This window comes from Centroberyx gerrardi, chromosome 10 (genome assembly GCF_048128805.1).
Source record: "Centroberyx gerrardi isolate f3 chromosome 10, fCenGer3.hap1.cur.20231027, whole genome shotgun sequence".
In the NCBI taxonomy this organism is placed as follows: Eukaryota; Metazoa; Chordata; class Actinopteri; order Beryciformes; family Berycidae; genus Centroberyx; species Centroberyx gerrardi.
Genome location: NC_136006.1, coordinates 26882949 through 26902804, shown reverse-complemented (window position 1 = coordinate 26902804; position 19856 = coordinate 26882949). Strand labels below are relative to the sequence as shown.

At 42.1% G+C, this 19856-nt stretch overlaps 1 protein-coding gene across 1 annotated transcript in view; it reads right to left on the bottom strand.

The window, feature by feature from the left end:
* The window catches only part of cps1 (carbamoyl-phosphate synthase 1, mitochondrial), a 55658-nt gene extending 38609 nt beyond the window's left edge, over positions 1–17049 (bottom strand). The window contains exons 1-21 of the mRNA XM_071923138.2: positions 16800–17049; positions 14843–14952; positions 14330–14474; positions 13265–13354; positions 13108–13164; positions 12924–13016; positions 12622–12711; positions 12018–12146; positions 11422–11528; positions 10993–11134; positions 10474–10551; positions 9923–10021; positions 9417–9512; positions 7633–7822; positions 7244–7401; positions 6097–6225; positions 5068–5212; positions 4732–4942; positions 4288–4486; positions 4030–4206; positions 1983–2101 (exon numbers count right to left, since the gene is read on the bottom strand). Coding sequence (XP_071779239.2) covers positions 1983–2101; positions 4030–4206; positions 4288–4486; positions 4732–4942; positions 5068–5212; positions 6097–6225; positions 7244–7401; positions 7633–7822; positions 9417–9512; positions 9923–10021; positions 10474–10551; positions 10993–11134; positions 11422–11528; positions 12018–12146; positions 12622–12711; positions 12924–13016; positions 13108–13164; positions 13265–13354; positions 14330–14474; positions 14843–14952; positions 16800–16922 — 2687 coding nt within the window. The 5' untranslated portion in view covers positions 16923–17049. The remainder of the gene's footprint in view (positions 1–1982; positions 2102–4029; positions 4207–4287; positions 4487–4731; positions 4943–5067; positions 5213–6096; positions 6226–7243; positions 7402–7632; positions 7823–9416; positions 9513–9922; positions 10022–10473; positions 10552–10992; positions 11135–11421; positions 11529–12017; positions 12147–12621; positions 12712–12923; positions 13017–13107; positions 13165–13264; positions 13355–14329; positions 14475–14842; positions 14953–16799) is intronic.
* Between the last annotated feature and the right edge of the window lie 2807 nt (positions 17050–19856).

Here is a 19856-nt window from a genome sequence, read left to right as displayed (position 1 = left end):
TCCATGCGTTGGCCTGTGGCAGTGGACGCCCACCGGACGCCCAGCCATTAATTATTGAACAGCCGTGTCCCGCGGAGCAGAGGGAACAGGCAACCTGTGGCCGAGCCGAGGAAGCCACGCCGGCTTTGAGCTGTCCGGGAAAGAGCCAGAGGGCAGAGAGAGAGAGGGGCAGCTGAGAGAGGGTGAACCGAGACAGAGAAAGAAAGAGAGGGACAGACGTGTGAAGAGGCTAGGGTTCGACCAATATTTTTGTATTTAAGTCAGATATTGTGCAGATATTCAATACCTTAAATTTGACCGTTTACATGTAAAAGAATTACAAGTATTCAGTGTCTTGTCTCTCCCAGAATTTTACTCTTGTCAGGGTGGAAAAGCCTATGAAACAGCATTCAGACCATCATGGGACACTAAAATTCTCCACTTTAACTAATGAAATTCTTTTAAATGGGTGTGCAGTTCCTTAAAGCAGGGTAACCCACCCTACCTATTCAATGATAGGGAAAACTCTGAGATGCATTAGGCTTTTAAATGAATAATTAATTAAAAAAAACATTATTGAACAATTAAATGAATAAATAAAATGTGCAAAGACAATAAAATGTAATTGCAGGTTTTACAGATTGTTTGTGGTTGGTTGATTGATTCATATTGGAGGTGGACCACATAACTGGCCAATATACGATATGTAACAAAAGGCCATTATTGGCCCCGATACATCAGTGTAACCCGAGAAGAAACATGAAGAGGGAGCCAACAAGGGGATATGAGAGAGAGAGAGAGAGAGAGAGAGAGAGAGAGAGAGAGAGAGAGAGAGAGAGAGAGAGAGAGAGAGAGAGAGAGAGAGAGAGAGAGAGAGAGAGAGAGAGAGAGAGAGAGAGAGAGAGAGAGAGATATTTCCCAAACACAAGCTGCAGGTATAAAGGCAACCACGTGAGAGCAGCAGAGAGCGCTTTGTTGTGGATGTCAAAACACTGGTCACACAATGCAAGCATCTACATACACTTCCATACATGCAGATAGGAGGATAGGCATGTACACACACACAAATACACACACACAAGACTCACATAGAAGTACATCACCACCAAACTACAGCCTGAAAATGATGTTACCAGCTTTTTTTTTTATCCAATAGTGACATCTAGTGAGCTGACCAGTAATGTGTCATCATCATCAGCCAAAATACACAAAAATATATACGTATATTTAAAGAAAAGCATTAAAGTATGCTTTTAGTTTTTTATTTTAAGACCCTGTCCTCATATAACCCTGATGATTACTGTGAATTCATTCATAAAGGTTTGTGTCAGGCTAAAAATGTGGTAAACTGTATTCACCCTCAGCTACTGACTGACTGGTACTGTCAGTAATGTTTGCTCTCATAAGTCTCATATGACCAGACTTAACACTTTTTTACTGCTGTGCCAGTACTAGCATTTGTCAGGGCAAAATAAAGGGGCAAAGACATCCAAAGAGGGTTTGTATTTCTTCATGGTACATGCAAGTTTCAGAAAGCCAAGTTTAAGACTTTTTAAGACCAATTTAACAACCCAAATAAAGACACAAACCTTGGAGAACCAGCCTATTTCTGATTTAAAATAGCTAATGAAAGCTGTGAAACTATAAATGGGCAGAATAAGAAAAAGGACAGCAGGAAATTAACTGTTAAGGGACATGAAGTCCAATTGGGTTTAGTAAAGCAGATATAATGCATGTTGTACTACTAACCCTGTTCTGTATTAATCTAAGAGTGGACATGCAGCACAAAGGAACCTGTCATTGCATAGTGAAAAAATAAGACCTCTAACAACTGTGTTCAAGACATTTTGATAGTGTTCAACTTCAATTTGGAGGTTGATGAGTGTCGACTTGTGTTTGAGTACAAATCACTACAGAAATATGAATGTTCCCCAAAGTTTGACTGGTGTTTGTATCATCAGAGTGGGCATCTGTGTGAGTGTGTGTGTGTGTGTGTGTATTACCTGTTATACTGTGCCAGGTGCTGCTCCAGCTGTGTGATGCGGTGGAGTTTGTGGAGGAACCACTTGTCTATGGCCGTCAGCTGGTGGATCTGCTCCACACTCACCCCGCTGTGGAGCGCCTTGGAGGGAGAAACATAAAACAGACTCAATCCATCAGTTTATTAACAAGGTGGTTGACGATTTAACTGCCTAAAGCAAAATGTTTCATATCCAAAGCCCCCCAAAATGTCATCAATAGTTTCATATGCATTGCTCATACAAGGCTTCTGAGCTAATTCCAATAGCTTCCTTTAGGGTTGGTCCTCCATCATCAGCTGGTGAATATTTTTTTATGATTTATATTTTTATATGGGATGTCTGAACTGTCAATTAAATCAATCAAGATATCTTTTTTGAGAGTGCGGATTTCCCTTTTTTTGGTTTGATTAAGCCTATTTGAAATTGACACACCAGAGAAGCCTTACTTTATGTCCGTTTTCTTACCCAGCATATGGACTTTAGTCATTTATATGAGATGTCTGACCAGAGAAATCATTCCAGTGTGGTGAGGGAGGATTTTCCTCAACAGCTTCAGGGGTGTAAAACCTGCAGTGAAACCTGCCTCAACCTGCCTTAAGGAGCTGTTAATCCACCTAAAAGAATTTCATTAGTCTGGCTTTCAGTGGAGAGTTTTAGTGTCACATGATGGTCTGAATGCTGTTTCAGAGGCTTTTCCACCCTGACAAGAATACAATCCTGGGATAAAAACTGAATACTGATCATTTTTTGAGCATGAAAATGGTCAAAGATATCAAACGAATGAAGAAAAAATGCCTGCACACAGACAAAAAGGCTAGAGAGGCTCTTCAGATGCATCAAGAATGTGATTGATTTACATGGTGGGAAAAATAAAATTGAAGTGACAAGAAATGAAAAAAATGATGATGGCCTGAGTACCAAAATGTCACTTTTTTCACTTTTAATCACATTCTTTTTGCATCTGAAGAGCGTTTTGTTTGACCTCATTTATTTGCTTGACTACTTGCTTGAAACTTTTCTCTACACTGTTAAAATTGAAAGATATTCAATATTCAAAAAATATCAGAACTCAGTCCAACCCTAATTTCCTTTCTTAATATAGAGGTTCTAAATGCATGTCAGTCATTGGGTGGGTGTGTGTTTATAGCCCAGGCTGTATTTTTTGTATTGTTTTGGGGGATTTTCCAACATAAGAACCTACTGCTTTCAATGGGTGTGGACCAGAGATTTGCATGCAAATGTGGGTATTAAGACTCAAACTGGTGGGCAGCAGAGAGTAGGGAGGTGAGGTGACAGTGACAGCGGCTGTGCCAACCACCTTGAGGGGTTATCGTTGGGTGTTTGATAGCCTGGAGATAAGATGTGGATCATTAATCCCTAATGCTGCCGCCACCTTCAATGATCTCATTCTGCATTTAAGGGGACAAATCTATCTCCACTGTCGGGACGCCGAGCTCTCGCTATTGGAGGTCTGACACTGACTCGACCTCAAGCCTGCTCTCCTCTCAACGGGTAATAAAAGCATGTTTAAGTGGTGGACCTGTGGATATTTTTCCCCACGCGCTGCTTCACGCAGCATCCCTGTGTTTGAGTGGCGGAGCTTGACCCCGTGTCCAGATACGGTCGTTAAAGTGCTGTATCACCTTCATCCGATAAAGTCTCTTTGAAATTAAGTAGCTCTCTAAGAAGAAGAAGCCAAGCCAGGTCTGCAGCACCGCACAGGGCCGGTGCAAAAACAGACAAAAGCGAAAATACATTTCAGATACAATTCTGATTTGTCCTCCCAGACATTATATGTTTTTTCCAAGTATGCAAAACTACTCCACTTCTATTTTACCAAGGCGAGATATCAAAGACAACCAGGCATTCCTATGGAGGTAAGCCACTGGCACTTTGCATTTCATTCTTCCCTGCTGTGTTTTACCTGCTTGTAATTACCTTTTTCTGCAACACTTCAAAATGTGATTTTAATGAGAAGATCGTTATAAATACAATGCATTATTATTGTGACTGCGTTAGAGCAGTGTACCTTGGCGAGGGAGAAGATGCGGGTGCTGGAGGGCACAGCCAGCTCCTGCTGCAGGTCGAGGCTGTCGGCCCACGCTCTCTTGAGGGGCAGCCGGGGAACGAAGCCGTCCACCGATGGGTGGCACATCCTCAGGGCCTTCTGCATGCTCTCCTCAAAGGTCCGGCCCACTGCCATCACCTGAATACAGGAGAGATATCATAATATATTCTGGGCGAGTAGTGAGTAAGTGAGTGGTGAGTGAATAGGATCCTCCCCCACCTCTCCGACACTCTTCATGGCGCTGCCGATTTCGAGGGACATGCCATGGAAGCGGTCCAGGTCCCAGCGGGGGATCTTGGTGACGATGTAGTCCAGGCTGGGCTCGAAGCAGGCCGTGGTCTTCTCTGACACGGCGTTCTTGATCTCCGGCAGGGGGATGCCCAGAGCGAGCTTGGCGGCCACGAACGCCAGCGGGTACCTGGGAGGCATGGGCAGGGAGACTAAGATTAACTAGTGCTGGACCACAGTGTGAGATTCCTTCAGCCAAGTGCAAGGTGTCCAGCCCAGATAAACTTTCATTATCATACGGTTCCAAGAATGACCCGGAGAAAAACTGCGACGTTGCATTTTGAGTCCTATATTCTATATTGTATCCTACTGAACAGGTGCAAGAGCTACATGTTGTGTGCATCTATGTGTGTTCATGTGCATATATTCTCTCACCCGGTGGCTTTGGACGCCAGCGCAGAGCTTCTGGAGAGGCGGGCGTTGACCTCGATGATGCAGTACTCCAGGGACGAGGGGTGCAGGGCATACTGGATGTTGCATTCGCCGATGATGCCAAGGTGGCGAACCACTTTGATGGCCGTCTCGCGGAGCATGTGGTACTCCTCGTTGGACAACGTCTGGCTCGGCGCCACCACGATGGAGTCGCCTGGAGGGGGAGAGGGGTTAGGGCTAGGACTAACTTAAATCTAGGTCTCTGAACTTGAGAGAGGAGAGGAGAGGAGAGGAGAGGAGAGGAGAGGAATAGTATGTAGTAGGTGTGTGTTTTAGTACCGGTGTGAATTCCCAGTGGGTCAAAGTTCTCCATGTTACAGACGGTGACACAGTTGTCAGCCACGTCTCTCACCACCTCATACTCCACTTCCTTCCAACCCAGCAGGGATTTCTCCACCAGGATCTGACTGCTCATGGCCAGGGCCTGCAATATATACATATACACAGAATATTATTATTTTACCAGCTTTATGACTACATTAACATTGGCATAATGCATGGGCCAAAATCAGAAGCAGATCTGGCCTTTTTCGCCAGTATTTGAAGTTTTGATTAATTGCTCCTCATGTTTTCTGAACTGATGAAAACATATTCAGCAACTATTTCTCTCAGGTCTGCAGCTGCAAAAACAACATTAGAGCTTCCCTAGATATCACTCTACTGACAAGGTAGGAAAAGGGTGTCTGAAAAGCTTTGTTGGATCTAAAGAAACACGGAAGTCCGTTCGTACTGTAGTATAGTAATAGTAGTAGTGCTGTAGTACTTGTAGCACTAGGGGTGCACAGATCAATTGCCACCGATCATAATTGGACGATAAACATTCAAAGTTTCAACTGTCGGATCAGGAAAGCGGTCGAATGCATGCCGTAAAAAGTATGAGCCAATTTGCAGCAGTCAGCAGAGCGTTAGTAGCGTAGGCATGTCGTCCATCTGGCATTGACAGTTCATTTCTGATGTTGTGCTTTGAATTTCACAGCCTATGATCAGAGATTAGAACCCGTTTAATATATTGGACGGAAGGCTGCCGCAATGAAAAACTTCCCATGCGCTGCCAGTGGAAATACGTGAGGAAGCACCTCAGTCATCAAGCACACAGTAACATAGAACTTCTGTGTTTGGATACAACCTAGGATTTATTTACACATGGATATGCCAGCTTGTGCTGTTAGTAGAAAGTAAAATGCATCACTTCAATCAGCGATCGGATCAGTGAACAGCCAATCGCACTGCAAAAAAAAAAATCAGCAATCAGAATCGACCCCAGAAAGCCTGATGGGTGCATCCCTGCCATGCACCGTGTATTCTGACCTTGCGGGCGGTTTCCTCCAGCTTGTCCTTGTTGCCACACAGGCCGGAGCCCAGGCCTCCCAGGGCGTAGGCCGAGCGCAGCATCACCGGGTAGCCAATCTGCTCCGCTGCTTTGAGGGCATCTGACACCTGAAAGACACACACCAACATTACATGGCTTTGATGGCTCAGGAGCCATCAAAGTAGACTAAAGGGCTGGATAGCAGTGCAACAATCCACCGGTGGCTGTTGTTAAACAAGGCAGTTTGATATTCGAAGCTGAATGGTTGCATACGCATTTCAAATGGTAAAACATCAATCTTCACTTCAAAATCAGATAATTTGTCTCAGAAAAACCTGGATCTTTTTTTACCCAGATACTTGTTAGGGTACATGAAGGTTATGTTGCTGATGTCTATTAATGTGCCTTAATGTCTTTTTTTTTCTTTTCACTTAGAGTGAATCAAACAAACTTTGTCAGGCTGAGGCCTGGCTGGCACCCCAAACAAACCAGTCAAACCGCTACAACTTAAGTGTAATTAAAGTAAAAGAAATAGGTCACTGCATAAGATTAGATGAAACTTCCCCATAGGAAAATTGGGTCATTGCAGCAGTAAATAGTAATAGGAAACAGCAATGAAAAATAGAGCGTACATAAGAATTGAGCAAATGTCGGGTTTTACACATAACTTAAGCATAGCTAAGAATGAAAAGTATAAAAAATATGAATAACAGCATGTATGCAGGGTGTGTAAAACAGCAGCAGTAGAGCATAATGAGACAAATAAATGAATGATAACTATGTACGATATGAAAATATATAAAAAAAAATAGATATGCAATAATGCAATATATAAAAGATGAGAAAATGTGAAAATATAAAGACAAACATAACAAATATGTTCACAAATATGTGGACTTACAGCATATATACAGAATATGCTAAATGTGCTACCAGGTCTACAGAAGGCCATACATATGTAAAGAAAGTGTCTAGGTGTGTAGACATGCATTATCAAAACTATTCACGTAACTAATATATGCAATTTACACTTGTAGATAACATGTGCAGGATGTGCAGAATTACTTATGTGCATTCCTAGTCGTCCACCAGCTGTGTCAGATTTTCATAGTGAATGCTATCTTTTGTCTGGACTCTGATCCTTACCGACTCCACAGCGATACTGGGAGCGATCTTCTCATTGATCTCCATCAGTTTGTCGGCGAAGAGCTGTCTGTCCTCTGTGGCCATGATGGACTCCACCGGGGTTCCCAGCACCTTCACCCCATACTGCTGCAGGACGCCACTCTGGAACAGCTCCACTCCTGATGCCGCACGGCCGCACCAATCCACAGACAGACGCAGGGTTAAACATACAAGTGTAGACACAATTTTTAAGAGACACGCTTGGGGAAATGCTTTTATCCTAAGTGCCTTACACAGTACTACGAGTGCATACATCTCTTACATGCACACATGAAATCAGCGACCATGCCTAGTCAAGCAGACACACAAGTGCATGCTTGCGTAAAAACACACACACACAAGCTTCTCACCACAGTTGAGTGCAGTCTGTCCGCCCATGGAGAGCAGGATGCCGTCCGGACGCTCCGTCTTGATGACCTCAGTTACAAACTGCGGAGTGACGGGCAGGAAGTAGACGGAGTCGGCCTGCTTGGTGCCCACCTCGTTGGTCTGGACCGAGGCTATGTTAGGGTTCATCAGCACCGTCTTCAGGTTCTCCTCCTGCAGTAACAGCACAAAATGTGATTATTTATTATTAGTTATTTAAAAAGAAATGTGAAGTGTGATGAAGCTGAATGACTAGTGATTGAATTCCTAAAGATTAATTTCCCTTGTTTTTCCCTCCCCTCACTTTTACGTTCACTTCTTTTATTTGACCTGTTATGTGAGGTTATCTGTCAATCCGATAAAATTCTTTCAACTCTCACTTTGCCCCGCATTTAAACCAAAGAAGAATAGGTAACGCTATTGAGTCAACATGGTCCAAGTTCCCTGTGGAACCTTTCCAGCACCTTGTTGAATCCAGGAGCTGAAAAATTCAGGCTGTTACGGAGCCAAAATGTGGGTCCTAGTAGGTACTTGCTAGGTGTGCCTAATAAAGTCGCCACAGAATATGTCTTGCTTGGCCCAGTTTGACCTTTTATTTGGTGATGTTCATGAATAATCAATCTACGAATGTTCGTTATTGTGTAATCACGTCAATCAAGCTTGTCGAATTAAACAAATTGTCATATCAGTGTATGGTGTGGGGATGAACTCCTTGTTGAGGAGAAACTGCTAGATTTAAAATGGCCACAAGAGGGAGACATATAGCTCACTGAGGGGGCTGCAGGTCTAAATAAAGTTTCCAAGCATAAATGCTTATGGCCTCTGAGAAGAGGCCATAATCTTAAGAAAAATCTTTTACCATGTGCTTCTCTACCTTTTATCACACTCAGTAAGGCAGTAATATCACTACTTAAATCAAAACTAGCCTGGATGTACTAAAACCAGTGATTTGAAGAATGAATATGTAGGTAATGTATAAGTGATGTGCTGTTACCACATACGTATACTGGCTGGTCTTACAATGACAGGCTATGTGCAAGTTTCAGAAAGACAAATTTAAGAGTTTTAATACCTAAGATTTTATAATGCTACCTGGAACTGAATTTAAGATAAACGTAAAAACCAAAATAAAGAAACAAAGCTGACAAAACCAGCCTATTTCTAACTCAACATAGCTAATTAAAGTTCTGAAACTATGAATGGGCAGTTTGAGAAAAGGGACAACAGGAAATTAATTAAGGAACATGAAGTTTAGTAAAGCAGACAGGATGAAAAGAGAAACAAAAAACATATTTTGCATATTGCACTAACAACCCTGGTCTATATTAATCTAAAAGTGAACATGCAGCACTAAAAACCTGTCATTGCATAGTGAAAAAAGCATTGTATTTCCGACATGATAATGCTTTTCAAGGCCTTAAATAATTTGTTTGACTTTTTTCAGACTTTTTAAGGACATACAGAATAGCTGACTGAATAGCTGACTGACAAGTGACAGCATTAGCCCTTCGCTCTTCTGATGATCATCAAGTTTTCCCTTTTCCAATGAATTCTAATAAAATACGTCTTAAATAAATAACCCTTTTCAATTCCCAGCAACACAAAATTATATTTTCTGAGACATTTTCTGAGTGTTATGTTGATTTGCAGTTGATATTCCCTTCAAGATGAGGATATATAATACATATACTGCTCACATCCACATTTGGGCATCATAGCTGTATCCTTCTATACAGAGAACATCCAAACTGCTGTGTTATCCTCTTACCTTCATGGCTTTGACAGCCTGAGATCCAGAGTAGTCGAACTCTCCAGCCTGGCCGATGGACAGACCGCCGGAGCCTAGTACCAGCACCTTAGACACCTGAGACAGATGGGAAACACACACACTAACACACGTTCTGCAGCTTGAAGCCCCATTCACGAGGCAGTGGCCCTGATGTAAAATTCCTTGACTTTTTCCTAACGTTCTATAACTCAGAGCGCTTCCATGACCTAAACTAACTTGTATTCCTTCCTGGTTTGTAAGTGTTGCTTTTCAGTACAGAAGTTGTAAAGGGGTAAAACAGACTGGTTCCCATTACAGCTGGGACTTTCTGTGGAGAAAAACAGCTGAAAACCACCATCTAATGCAATGAATGCGAAAAAAAAACAAGTTGTAAAATGCATTCTGGTATATTCCTATAAATTCCCTGACTTTCCCTGTCTGGAATACACCTCGAATACACCCCATGATATTCCAGAAATTCCATGAGCAGTGGTGAGACAACTGACCTGCGCTCTGGGAGGGATGCTGGGTTTCTTAGGCATGACTGACACTATGTTGGCATTCTTCCCATTCTTGATCAGGGACATGAAGGCATCAAAGAGGAACTGCAGGAACAAAAAAAGCAAGTCAGTATAGAGCACTGTTTGAATAGGATTATAGAAATAATATAAGGTCTCATTTTCAGTTTTGGCTTCCTGCACCCAGGGCATTAAACTGTCTTTTTAGCCATGGTGGCTTCAAGATTCCACCAGCCAATTGAATTTCTAAATATCCAAAGTAATTCCAGTGGCTGATGCAAAATTCAAGCTCTGCCTTCATCTGTAGGCATAAAAGTTCTCGTCTGGGTTTCCCTAAAGATTATTTTTGCTCGCTTGTAAGCAAAACAAAAGCGAAAAACATGATACTTATTGCTGCTAAGATGCTTATGGGAAGCTGCTTCTTGAAATCAGAGTGTTCCTTTCCGCAAAGAATGTTCTCTAGGATAGTCAGTGTGAATAAGACCCACAGAAACGACGCATTTCAGTAATCATTTCCATCATTTTAAGTGCAACGTTACCTCTGTGTCTGTGGGACCGCCTTTGGCCTCGGGGTGGAACTGGGCCGTGAAGACAGGCTTAGTGTTGTGCATGATGCCCTGGAAAACATGCAGAGTTAATATAAGAAAAATGAAATCGAGCAAACGGTATTCATGAATGATTTCAGTCATATTTTTGTTGTCATCGTATGTCAACACAAAGACAACAAATGAAGGATTTCAGTCCAAAATGTAGTATCTCTATTTTAGGGAAAAAATGCTTCCTGCAGTTCATCAGTCAATATTTCAAAAAACACATCTTACACACATCCTTTTAAAATCTTGTGTTTTTTTTGTAAACTAAGGTCTGTATACTGCTAAGAACCGCTAATATTCAATGACGAATCTTACTTTTATGAATCTTACTTTCATATCTACACTCATTTTGTAGGAGAAACTTGTGCTTTTTTCCCTCAAAACTCATGGAACCAAAATCTTCACATATGTGGTTTTATGAACATAGTAACAGCTGATTGGACATTCATGCGGAGTGAAATCAACCTCGTTGGTGCCGTCGTTGGCGTTGACGAACAGTGGGCTCCACCCCGGCGGCAGGGACTCGCTGTCGATGCCGTAGCCGTGGTTCTGGGCGGTGATGAAGGCCTGGCCCGTCATCACATTCAGCACCGGCTGGTTCTGGCCTCTAGGGGACCACAGAGATGCTTAACGCACGCATTTAGAAGTTCTTTGTGGAAGAAGTGGTTAAACAGCACTGTGAACTGAATAGGTGAAAAAAATATCTATTACAGCTGCTCATGTATAAGGCCATTATCAAGTGCCACGCTAAACATATCCACAGTATACGAATGTCCACAGCGTTGAAAAACTTTCTGAGGATGCTTAAGAGTCTGCGTGTATGTCTTAAGTAGTTTGTATCATGAGATAAGCATATCGTCCCATCACTCGTCATAAGTATTCTTAGCTATTTACCTGTTGCCCATAGGCAGTTTGTATGACTTAGCCCCTGAAGCCAGAGCAGTGATCTGGTTTCCCATACAGATCCCAAACACCGGCTGGGGACGATCACTCTGCAGCACCTTTACAGGACAACACAAACACACACAAATATTAATTAGGTTGGGTGGTACAGACCATTATATAAACATAATCCCAGCCAAACCCTGGAGAACTAAAAATAATATGCTGGCTGAGTCTTCATTCATTTTGATGCCAGAGGAACCAAGAAGAAGAATACAGGGCGTAACACTGACGACACACTTAATGAACTGAAAGCATTACTCTCTAACGGCTGTTCTTTCAATTCAAATGAGAGAATCTATTACCATATGAAGGTTTACGTAATAGTACACCCGATAACCACGTCTAACCAGTTACATCTCAGTATGTTGACTCATGGATCCTTGTCAATAATTGCACACAGTTTGCATCACATAAAAACATTAAGGATTAAGAGTAACTGCGGCGTTGAAGTGAAGTTTCACAGCCTGTCCTAAGGTTACGCTAAGATCCACTGAGGTTTAATTCCTCTCAAATGCAGCTTATCAACCAGCACCATGTCCTCCTACCTCGCGGACGTTGTGAATGAGGGTCTGGGCCAGAGACGGGTCTCCAGGCCCGTTGGAGATAAAGAGGCCGTCGTAATCCATACTCATCAAGTCCTGGTCCCATGGCACCAGGTGGACCTCAGCACCCCGCTACACACACACACACACACACACACACACACACACATACATACAGACAGACACACAGACACGGAGATACTTTCACCAGTGATTACGCAATACACATGATGTATGTTTCCCTTGTGCTATTTTCAGAGAGAACCCATGCAGAAAGATTGCTTGGATGCCAAAGGAAAAAGGTTATGAAAGGTTAGGTAACCATGAAGGTTATGTTATCAAGTAGGCACCTCCCATCATAGATGTATGGACACTTACTCTTATCCGTAGTTCATGACATTACCTAGGACTTTCTAAGCTCACTATTAGTCTCAACACTTGAAACAACCTGCTCTGCAATTCAGAAACTGAGTGGTATCAACAAACATAACCTAACCTAGCACACTCAGCAGCAAATCTATTACTAGCTCATACTCAGGATTTATTTTCTAGTCAGAGTGAATCCATCTAGGCTTCAGCTCCACCTGCCTCCATCCCCGTGTCTCACCTTAACCAGCAAGCGAATGATGTTATGTTTGATCCCGCAGTCAACGGCCACCACTTTGATGGGGTTTCCTTTTCCAAACACTTTGGTTTCCTGGTGGTGGTGGTGGTGGTGGTGGTGGTGGTGGGGGGGGGGGGGGGGGGGGGGGGGGGGGGGGGGTCACAGAGAGGTCAGCGTTCAGCACCACAGGGTGTAGACAGTGTAGAGAAAATGTGTTTTGATTTGTTCTACTGTACAGGTTAGCTAGTGTTATGGTGAAGACAAGTGTTTTGGGGTGTAGAATAATAATGGTTAGCAGCTGTTACCTTCGTTGAGACCTCTGCTACCAGGTTATTCTGATTGGGGTCAGAAATCTCCACAGGCTGACCATCAAACTCAATCTTTCCCAAAACTGTGCCCTGACGAGAAACCGCAAAGAAAATATTCAGCCTTTGAGTGGTCAACCAATCCATTTGTGAAAGATGTAGCAAATGAAACCATTACATTTACCTTGTCTCTGATGATCTTGGTCAGCATCCTAGTGTCTACACCAAACAGTGCAGGAACCTTTGAACAACGAAAGAACAAATTGTAAATTTACAGTCAGCATGGTCCTTTTTCCCCTTTCTGAGATTACACTGTGAACTTTGGTGCCATGAATCCCAACCTTCTCCTCTTGCAGCCATTGGCCCAGAGACTTGACGGAGTTCCAGTGGCTGTACTCATGGCTGTAGTCTTGAACCAGGAGACCGGATACCTAGGGACACCACAGCGTCAGGCTTAAACAAATACTGACTCCAAAAGTTGGAGCATCCTAGTGCCTCAGGCCATTAACTGCGTAGGTTCAAATCCCAGCTTAATGCCATGCTGCTGCAACTCTTGCTACTAACATGTATAGGTATGGAGCCAGAACAGTGACTTCATTGTTGGCATTGTATTTGGAAGTGAAAAAAAATTGGCATTGAAAAACAGGACATTGTCATTGAAAACGAAAATTGAACTGAAAAAAACAAACATCGGCATTGAAAAAGAAAACATCAAAACTATTTTTTTTTTTCGAAGTTTTTTTTTTCAATGACAGCTTCCTTGGCACTCTTTTGGCGTCAGGGGGAGGGGTTTTCAGTGGAGGGGGAGGAGTGTGATTTGCATCTAATCTGCATATTTTGGAAAGAACGCTGGCTACCGCAAACTGCCAAGAAGAAGAAGAATGCTGGCGTTCTTGTTTGGGGAGGTTTGACTGAAACACAACTCCGGCCAGCGGTGACTTTTCGACGAGCTCAGCTCTCAGCTGGACCGGTTGGTTGATGCATCAGAGCTTCGCCCCGTGACTGTTAACTGTGACTGTTCTTCAGTTTAGCATCTGTTTGCTGAAGCCCTCTCCACCGGTCGAGCAGTGAGAGTGGTACCGCAGTTTACCACATATGGAAAACTTACTACCGCGTATGGAAAACAGTGTTAGTGTATGGAAAACAGTGTTAGTGTATGGAAAACAGTGTTAGTGTATGGAAAACACTGTCTGCGTTATTATACTAAACTGCAAAATTGCATTGTCGTCAGCATAGTATCATTATTCTATGACTATTAACTGCTGCTGCCACATATTCCTTGGCTATAACTCAAGTCGGGGCAGTGATCAGGACAAGATAAAAAAAGAAGAAACCAATGCAATAAAGTGATGTCTCCAAAAAGCCTGAAACCCCTACACTTGTTGAGTGTACTTGTTGTTTCTGACCTGGATGCGCTCTGACTCCACATGTTTCCTGAGGCCCAGCTCGTCCAGCTCCTGGGTGTTGGGCACGCCGTAGTTCCCTACAATGGGGTAGGTCAGGGTCAGGATCTGGCCTCTGTAGCTGGGGTCGGTCAGGGCCTCGGGATACCTGGAGAATCAGGGAATAGCAGGGCATTCATGCCGGGATTCTGTGGCATGCGGTCAGGCTGAAGCTCGCTGCTGTCATGGCCTCAACCCATGGACAATTCTACATCCCTAGGTCTTATGAAACCCTTTCAAAACCAATTGGATACACTTAACATTCATATAGTGATGCTGCAAATTCACAAAGCGATTCAGCTATTTGACAGTTTGAGGAGAAACCTGGGATTCGTCTGTTTGCATGCTGGTTATTTCCCACTCTGCTTTGGTTTGTTGCTACTGCACATCCTAAAATCGGACCTGCTATTGTTCTTGTGCACTGTTTTGTCTCAAATCCAATAGAGGTAGGCTTATGTCAGCGTCTCTCCCTCTTACCCCACCAGGCCGGTGTTGAAGACCAGCTCCCCGGCTGTAGAGGTATCGTGCCCGAAAGAGAAGCCTTTCATCCTGGTGCCATCCTCCAGAACCAGGTGGGCCGTCTGGGCCTGGGAGTGGAAAGAGAGCCAGGCAGATGACAAGCAAATTCTCACCTGAGGGTAAGGCGAGGGCGAGTTTGGGAAGACCATCGGCAGAAGTGCTTGGCAGTTTGTCTACTTTATAAGAGATGTGGAACAGACTTTTAGTTTAGCTGTGATTCTCTGGGACTGAAACTGAAGGCCACTATGTTGTGCTGTGAATGCTGAGACAGACAATTCTGTTGTTCTGTATTCTGTGTGTGAGAGATTAAAAGCGAGAGATAAAAAGAGGGAGAGAGAGCGAGTGAAAGGAATGAGGGAGAAAAAAAAAGATATGTAATAACAGCAAGTGTCACTTACTCTGAAAATAAATATAAACATAATAGCCAGTGATGTAGTGATACATAAAAGGTGGGTAGACTATGAACTAACAACTACCAATAGAAGCAAAAATCTATATTTTCACACAAACATCATTTTTCTTTCCTTAAAAAAATCCTTATTATCATGTAACTTACATCAGGTCTATAGTTATAATGGGGAAGATTTGTGCACTTGGCGATACAAGCACCAAATTTGGCACAAAGGTAGCTCTCTATGGTAGAAAAAGATTCAACAATGTCCTGAGATGTCTGTTCTTACATCTGACAAGAACAATTTGAGAAAAAGAAATTGATCAAAATGAATGAATAATGACTCCCTTCATAATTGGATTCAAAGACATTCGGTGGCCATTTTGAAAAGTGGCCGCCATGGCCCTCAGGGGCCAAATTTAAGATGGCTCCATACAGAATCGTTCTACCATGGAGAGCTACATTTGTGCTTGTACCTGCACGATTCTTCGTCCTACAGCACCTTAACTGCCTGATATGCCTCATATAACTATGATGTAATCAATGAATTTACGTGAATTCAATACAGATAATTTGGGTAAACTCTGCAAATAATAAGGTGGGTTTACCGTCCACCACATCTCTGATTATAGTTAGCTGCAGAGATGGATATTATGTAACACATTAGCTAGTAAAAGCCTGTATGGCATGAGCAGATGCGTGGCAACTGCGTCCAGGTGCAAACCTGTTTCTAACTACCAAATATGATGCAACTCTCCTGAAGACTTGCTTGTACCAAAGATCATCAAGAATGACACGTTTACCTAGCCAGCAAGCTAGCGGTCTCATGGTCTCATCAGCTATCGTTGCAATTTTTAGAATTCCTTTATTTTCAGTTCTTTGCAGAGTTGACCTGCAACGGACTCCACATCTGCGTTGCACAACACTGCAACACTTTAAAAGGGAGAGAACAGTCCGCCTAAACTCTATTCAAAATCTTACAGTTTAATTTGGCCTTATGTACTGGCACAAGTAGATACCTCAAACCATGACTCAAGACCTTTTCTGAATCTTAAGGAGCCACTCATCAATTCGGCATACACACAATTCACCAAGCAGAAGTTATTTCAATATTTTTTTGACATTTAGCTTTGCTTGACACTGCTCGCTGCCGCCCACTACGGTGTATTTTCGGTTCGAGACGATTTTGGGGATGACCGCAAATCAATTGATAAAGTTGAACTTTTATTGGTATAGTTGCTGCTTGGTGTGCTGTATCGGTGCCGAGGTGAAAAGTGGCTCCGGGTGTTTCGGAAAAAGGCTTGTGTAATATTGTATGTGGTATGTTCGTCTGTTTATAAGCAAGGCAGCCCAGAGTTGACAGATTTTAAATAGAGTTCGACGTGACAATCGGACAGGGCGGCTTGACGTTAGCCTGCCTCGGTAGGTATAGCATACTTGTAAGGAAACAACAAAGATAAGTTAGTAAAGTCACTTGAAGGATAGCATTTCATCGACAACACCCAATTTCATTCACCCCCTTACCTTCACGCTAAAAAGTTTAGTGTGGGTTCTCAGCCAGGCGGACGAGTTCCCGACTCTCCTGCTGACCAGACATCCATGCCTCAGAGATTTAACTAGGTTGTAAGCTGAGAGGATTTTTGTCATATTACTCCTTTAGTAACACTGTACGCCTACAGACTTTGGTCACGGGCTGCCCGATGAGAGCAACGAGTAATTCTGAATATAATCTGCTGTCGTCAAAACTGCTAACTATCTAGCTAGTGTGTAAATACTCCTTTTCAGCATAGGAGTGAATGAGTTTTGAGAAGCCCTCGTGTCTCACGAAACAGCTCAGCTGGGGAAGGACGAGGCGGATTGGCCAACACTACGTTGTTTTTCTCATCGTTGTAGCGCACGGCATTTGGATTGGTCTTAAGGAAAACGCCCACAATTTTGTCGATGAGCGAGACCGACAATATTACATGTATTACTAAATTCACAAATCCTGCACTCCTAAAAATTACATAGCAATTAAAATTCTGGCTGCTGTAAACCATTAGAATAACTTTTTAAATTCTTAATGATCCCCTTATTTATTTATTTGTTTGTTTGTTCATTTATTAATTCATTATTTAGCTATTTATTTATTTGTTTCTTTGTTTATCGATTTTTTTGTCAAATTTATTTATATTTTATTTTGTTCATCTGTGTTTGTAATGGCGTCTCTAACTGTTATGTTTTATACTGAAGTGTTTGAATACCTCTGTGCACTTGAAACATTAAATAATTTAAAAAAAACATCTTTTACACACAAAAATATTATCACTTACATATTCTGAATTTTTTAAATCAGCTGACTTTCAGGCTACTTTTGTATACTGCTTTCTGTGCAACCTGCTCTTTACAGTCTTTTCTTTGAGGCCAATTGCCTGCAAAAAAAAAAATGACAATGGAGCGGCTCCATGGTGGTGGGATTAGAGGTGGTGCCTGTATTTGCTGATCATGGCAAGACTGGCCCTCAGTGGAGAAGGCTATCTGCCTGCCACTCTGCTGGGTTCAGCAGTCTGAACAAACTGGGTGTGAGTAATGGGAAATACCTCCAGCCCCCAGAAAACTGACTTGGAACCATAAGTGACCCACTTTTTGTGTCTCTGTAAAACCTTTGATTCCATTTGTAAATCTGTATCAAAGAGGAGCGGAGGTTTGCACTTGGCTTGCCTTACATTTTAGTGCATTTCATACAAAATTTGATTGTCTAAATTGCCCAGTCATAAACCATCATGCCAACCAGATTGTATGTCCTATGTTTAAGCCTAATACATAACTGTTTTATGGTTTTGTGGGGGTCCTCTTTCAACCAAAACTCCAGATCAAGTTCCCTATCTAAGTTTAGCCGGTGCTCTCTTGTAGAGCTGTGCAGCACTGGTGACCTCCAGTGGCCGTGTGCTGGAAACACTCACATATTTAAAGTGAGTAAACAGTTTGGTAGTAAGGCTTGGTGTGTAGCTGATGCTGCAGCTCTATATATATGAGTTATAGGCTGCAGCTGAGAGGCTGTAGTATCATTTAGCTGCCAGCCTGTAGTAGAAACTATAACAGCTTTACACTTGACATGACACCTACGTTAAAGTCTTTGTACAGCATACCTTGGAAGTGCTGAGTCAATTTCATAAATCATGACTCTAGGATGCATGCATGTGAAACTTTGAATTTAAAATCTGCATGAATATTAATTGGCAAATTGGTCTTGATTCGCTCTCCCTCCTAAACAAGATAGATCTACTCAGAGGGTTTTTTATGGGAATGAAGTACTATTTCCTCTTTTGCTACAGCAGTTAAGGGCTGATGATCTGCAAAGTAAACTACAGTTGTTCAAAAAAAAAAAAAGTTTTTACTTTTTTCAGATTCAAGAGCAACTACAACCAAATCAGTAGCCATCCCCTGTGGTTATGTAGGCCAACAGATGGTTACAAATAAAAATGTAATGGTTATGTTAAAGGAATCAAACACGGAATGTAAGCAATTGTAATTGGTTCTTTTTCTGTCATCTAGAGTCTCTGAAGGCTGGAGGTCATCTGAAAACAAAGACAAGAGAAACCATGAAATTCAGAGAGCTTGTCTTTTTTATTTTTTTATTTTTGTTTTGATGTGTATAGATTGGGACAAGAGAAGGCAGAGTTGGTGGAGAAATGATCACTAGTGTGATGAAAATTGTTGTGCACAATAGGGACAATGTGGGCTTTGTTCAGGTCAGTTACTGCTTTGCAAATAGCCACAGCGGGTGTGGGTTTGATTTTTCTAAAGAAAATATTTAACCTTCAGATGATGCAGGAGATACCAATCTCATCACGACAACCCAACCTACTTCATCTGAGGAACATGCTGTATTGATATAATATTGCTGATCAGCAGCTATATTTGGAGTTCTATTGTAGAGATAAATTTGTGAAAAGAAAAGAGAACGTATTAAGTTGATATTAAGTTGACTTTTCCTTGCATACAGCGATTCACTAAGGAATTGAGTTATCCACATATTCATGATCTTTGAATGTTACTTTATTCTTGTGTGATGTTTTCTATTATTATTTTTTAAAGGACTTTTTGGGGTTAAATATTTAAAAAGATAGAACATAAATAACAGTTTTCCAGCTGGGATGTCAAGTCTTTGATGCTCAATATATCAGAACTGCACCCCACCCAGATAGAACCCTATGATTCCAGTATATGATGTAGACTGATTCAGTTCTGTGTTTGACTGGTGGATGGCAGCAGTACACTTCAGCTCATCTAGTCTGCCGGAAATGTAAGGGAAGAAGAATAAGACATGAGGGTCATCATGCTGGAGGGACATTTAGAAGGGGAAATCAGTCAGATGATAAAATAACTGTACAATGGTTTTTTTTATTGGACTTGCAAGATGTAGCGGAGCATTATTACTGGACAGATGCAGAGATGTGCCTCTCTTTGTTCTGTGGTATATAATGTATAGTAATCTTCAATAGAAACTGAGAATAGAGATACTAAAACTTTTTTTTCTATGGTAAGAAAATAATAATAATCATCTATAATAATCTATAATATCACCTATATTCAATAAAC